The sequence below is a fragment of the Frieseomelitta varia genome, unplaced genomic scaffold (genome assembly GCF_011392965.1).
Source record: "Frieseomelitta varia isolate USP_RPSP 00005682 unplaced genomic scaffold, Fvar_1.2 scaffold_379, whole genome shotgun sequence".
Taxonomy (NCBI): domain Eukaryota; kingdom Metazoa; phylum Arthropoda; class Insecta; order Hymenoptera; family Apidae; genus Frieseomelitta; species Frieseomelitta varia.
Genome location: NW_025110122.1, coordinates 302124 through 307095, shown reverse-complemented (window position 1 = coordinate 307095; position 4972 = coordinate 302124). Strand labels below are relative to the sequence as shown.

At 47.0% G+C, this 4972-nt stretch overlaps 1 protein-coding gene across 14 annotated transcripts in view; it reads left to right on the top strand.

The window, feature by feature from the left end:
* Positions 1-4972, top strand: part of LOC122531175 (protein abrupt-like) — an 86809-nt gene that overhangs the window by 66994 nt on the left and 14843 nt on the right. Inside the window, exons 8-9 of one of the 14 annotated variants that reach the window (XM_043658889.1) lie at positions 395-771; positions 2102-2229. The exons of 9 other annotated variants lie outside the window; for them this stretch is intronic. In XM_043658889.1, the coding sequence (XP_043514824.1) occupies positions 395-771 (377 nt within the window). In that variant the 3' untranslated portion in view covers positions 2102-2229. Of the gene's footprint in view, positions 1-394; positions 2048-2101; positions 3345-4972 lie in introns of those variants that run through there. 4 more of the 14 variants (XM_043658891.1, XM_043658887.1, XM_043658886.1 and 1 more) reach the window with 4 other exon arrangements.

The following is a 4972-nucleotide window of genomic DNA, read 5'->3' as shown; positions in this document are numbered from 1 at the left end:
GAGAGAGAGAGAGAGAGAGAGAGAGAGAGAGAGAGAGAGAGAGAGAGAGTAAGAAAAAGGAAAGGAACTCGTGTGAGAGGCTGGTCACATGCGTGGGCGTGTGTCGGTGGAGAGAGAGAGAGAGAGAGAGAGAGGGGCTTAATACGTGTATGCGAGAGAAGGAGCAACTGCGTGCGTCAAGAAGAGCGAGAGAGAGAAGAGTAAATGTAGCTAGACGCGCGTTATGAAAAGAACGAACGAAACGACCAAGAGAAATAAATCCTGAATGTAAAAGTTAGACAGAGAGAGACAGCGAGTGAGAGAAAGAGTGAGCGAACGAGAGAGAGAGAGAGAGAGAGAAACAAAAGAGAGAGAAAGGCGACAGAATCAACTGACGGGCACGTCCTGGTTGTAGGATCGGTGATGCCGAAGAGGGAGGAAGCCGCGATGGCGGCGGTGGCTGCGGCCGCCAGCGAAACTACGCAAGCCGTGGAGAATTTCGCGAGACTCTACACGGCACTGCGCCACGACGACGCTAGGCCTCTCTGCCGTTACTGCGGCAGAAGCTACTCGTCGCCGAGCAACCTCCGGCAGCACGTGAAAAATGTCCACTCGAATTGGCCGCCGCCGGAGACGTGGCCGCAGTGCAACGTGTGCGGCAAACGGTGCAAGACCAAGCACTACCTGATCAATCATCAGCTTCAGGCCCACGGGATACATCAACGGCCCAGTTTGAACAATCCTAATCAGCAGCAGCATCAGTCGTCCTCTTCGTCCTCCTCGTTGCCATGAGTACGGTCCTCTTCGTCTGCCGTCCCGTTCTCGTTGAACACCATCCATAAAAAGCGGTCCGCGACCAGATGAAGTCGGGGGCCGTTTCTCCACGACGCTCGTCGATACAGCACGGCCGTGATCGCGTCGTGGAAACGAGTCGAGATCCTCGGCCGGATTATTCGCGAGTTCGCGCGAGCGGTGGTCGACATCGCGTCCGCGATTGAAATCGCTCGGGGTCGCGTCGATTTTCCTCGAATTATCGTGGCGTTATTTTTACGAAGGGGAGGGGAACGGGTTCGAGGGAATCGGGTTATGCCCTGGTTCGTATTTATACGCGCGGAACGAGGCAGGTTAAAATGGTTTGAACGCGGTGACGTTCGAGGTGCGGCCGCCTGTATCGGCGAGGTCACATTCAGATTCCTATTTTCTACGAAGTTCAAAAACGGGGACGGCAGACGAAGCGATCGGAGAATCCCCTGCGAAAGACGAGAAACTTTAGCGTAGTGTAATAATCGTTCCACACGATCGCGAGTGTCGTTACTCGCACAGTTAGAAAAGACACGGTACGGACCTGGTCCGAGCCAAATGCCTGTTCGGCAATAAGATGTCCGGCGAGATGTCTCGAGAAAGGACAAACGCGAGACAAATCTGTCGATTGCTCGCGACAAAAAAGGGGTATTTTCTAAGTTTACACGTAATGAAAAGAACGCTTACACACCTCCGCCACCTTCGAGCCAAAATCCGCGTGTATGGTTTCACAGCCTATTAACTACAACATATACGTATATATGGGGAATCATGTTCAGCCACCTTACACATACTACACACACAGAGAGAGAGAGAGAGAGAGAGAGAGAGAGAGAGAGAGAGAGAGAGAGAGAGAGAGAGAGAGAGAATCGAACGGTAATAATCTGGCACGTGAGATTCTGTCGGGACACGTTCAAGCATCTCTGCCATTAGTATTCGATTTACGCGATGATTGCGCGAATTCCGTGCAGTCCTCCGTCTGCCAGTTGCGCGCGATATCGAGCAGAGAGAGAGAGAGAGAGAGAGAGAGAGAGAGAGAGAGAGACAGAGCAATTAGCAATCTGCCAGATATATCAGTAACCGGTAACTATTTGCGGGAGACGTAACCTCTCTAGATATTCCGCTTGAATCAATGGGGGGGGGGGGGGTTATGGGGGTGGGACGACGCAGAGGTCTACAGAGGCGAAATTCGGAGGGGGTTCGACTCGGCAATGGAACGTGTGTTCGCGCGCGCTTTGGTACTCTCTGTTTTTATCAAGGGTTGGGTTTGAGTTTATGGTGGTGGTGGCTGGTGGTAACGTTGGTGTGGTGGTGGTTGCAGATCACGGGCTCGATGAGGCAGAGGGCGCGGCTTACCACCACCACCACAGCCATCACCAGCAACATCATCGGCATCGTCATCATCATCCACTATCCGTTCCTCCTCCTCACCATCATCATCATCAGGCGCTACAGGAAGACGACCAGCAGCAGCAGCAACAGCAACAACAGCAACAACAACAGCAGCAGCAGCAGCAAGACCAGTCGACGACCACCGCCTCCACCACCAACACTACCACGACCAAGTACCAACGAAGCCCGGCGGACTACAGGCAGCAAAAGATGATACGCGATCATCATCAGCAGCACGGTTACAGGTGTCCCCTTTGTTGCAGGACGTTGCAGGATATCAGCACGATGAGGGCTCACTTGGAGCATCACTATCCGCGCGACTCCCCCACCTGTCCCGTTGCCTCTTGCGCGAAAACCTTCTCTCATCCTAACAGCGTGAGGAACCACATGCGCTTGAAACATCCGGTGCAGTGGGATCAGATAAAGACGCTGCGGTGGACTTACGTCTGATAAAGAGGCAACGGGGACGGACGCCGGGTACCTCTCCGAGTTACCTAGCAATCGCGTAGCCTTTCTCTTTTCGTTCGACGCGCGTGTTCGGTCATTTTTCTTTTCACTTCTTCTCATTTCCGCTAACTTTTTCTTTTCTCTTCTTGTTCCCTCCTCTCTTTCTCGTTTCTCGAGCGTCGCTTCCGTTTTTCTCGTTCGCGTTTCGGTATCGAAATTCGAATATCCTTGACCGCCGGCCGTCTTTTCGTTTCCTTTGTTCCGCCGTTTTCGTCGATCGACACACACGCACACACACACACACATACACACACACGTGCTCGCGCGTACGCACACACACACGTGTGTCTCGATATATCCGTTTCTTGGACAACCGATGCGGAGGGTGCGTCTCAACGGAAAGGTCTCTCGCGTGCCAGAGTCTATAAACGCGTTCGAACGGAACGATATTACGAGCTGGTTGAATGTAAGTATAATACCATCGGTACGACGCGGCAGAGAGGGGCGGAGGAGGGGAGGAGGGTTGAGAACAATTTCGGGGCGAGTTACGTCTTGGGATTCGCTTAGGATCGGCCCTGTTTAGTGCTTTATTCTCGAAACGTCGCACAAAACACCCACCTCTCTTCCTGACAAATTAATGCCCATTGAGAAGCGCACACTTTGTATATATTTCGGGAAATTATTATTATTACTATTATTATTATTATTATTATTATTATTATTATTATTATTATATAAAAAAAAAAGATGAAAAGAGAAGGAATATATTATATATATATATATATAAATATATAAATATAGAGAGAGTATATATATATATATAAAGACTAAATCTATATATAGAAAGAGAGAATGAGAGAGAGAGAGAGAGAGAGAGAGATTTTGTATAAAAAGGAAAAGAAGAATGTACGAAACAGTATTTCTAGTAGAGCCTGATTATTAAAGAAGTAAAAAGGTGAAAAAAAAAGAAAAAAAAAATGGTTAAAAAACCGTAGTCACATCAATAGAGATCGTGTATTAATAAGGTCAACGTTCATTGTAAGACTACGATGTTGACGACGATATGATAAACGACTAGGTTAACGTATCTTAAACAAGAGAAAACAATGTTCCTCTAAAGCTGAGTAAGCCAGCCTTACGTTAACGAGCGTAGTTTTTAAGAAAGAGCGTGGGACGCGAGTCTGGGAGAGTCTTTAGATACGAGCGGAAACGGTTAGTCAAGTTCACGAGGGTGACGCGGCCGAAGAACGAAACGAAGCAAGAATCAGAGAAAAAAGAGAAGAATGTTCGAGCGTGGTTGAGTGCGTATCGAGACTAGTTCTTTTTTCCGATGCTTCCGTAATCGTTATCCGAAGAAACGCGCCGCAATACGAATATTAATTATATTTACACGTAAACACACACACACACATACACACGTAGTGAAATATAGAAATATATGAACATAAATAGATTAAACGACAGATACGTCGCGTCAGCGAATGTTGAAAGAATTCGATCGACCAGCACACGACGAACAGTCGATTCGAGAACAGCGCCTAGCCTTATTTTTCTACAATCTTCAGTTTTTTCGTCAGTATTTCCTACGTAAAAGAACATTTCCCCCCCCGGGCAGGTTAAGTTTTTTCGACTCACCGATGTACGATAGTTACTAGAGAATACGCTGCGAATAAAATTACGAGGAAAATCTATATATATATATATATAAATATATAAATACATAGATATAAATATATTATATATACGCGTGCACGAGTTGTTGGTTGCGCAAGTGTAAAAAAGAAACGAAGAATATCCCTATTCCTGGGTGCGTACGATGATTACGGCTAGTCTCGAACACGTTTCTCGTTGAAATTTCTTGTTTCATTTCTCGGTAAAACTGCTCTACGCCCCCGAACGTATCTTGATGGTTGATTTAACAAGTTTCAAAACTCGATGCGGGAAACTGCTTTCACAAGCGACAGCTCGTGCCACGGACAATGTATAGAGCATCATACGCACTATTTTAGCAGATACTAGCGTACGTAGTACGTAAGATTATACATAAGACACACGAAATGAAGTATATACTATTTAAGTAATGCTTTGTACAATAAAAGGTATTCAAAGAAGCTGACTCGTCAATCTTCGTTCCAACGGGTCCACCTTTCTTAAGGTTTTAACCGAACCACCATTCTACGACGAGTTCTACAACGGAACAACGTTTCTTTCTTCTTCAGTTCTCTCTGTCTTTCGTTCTCCGTCGATTTGACATTTTTCTCTTTACATTTCTTTCTTTCTGTTTCTTGCCACGCCACGGTTAATCGTGCGGGGTTCGCAAGTTCTTCGACAGAAAGAACGAAAAAGAAAAAAA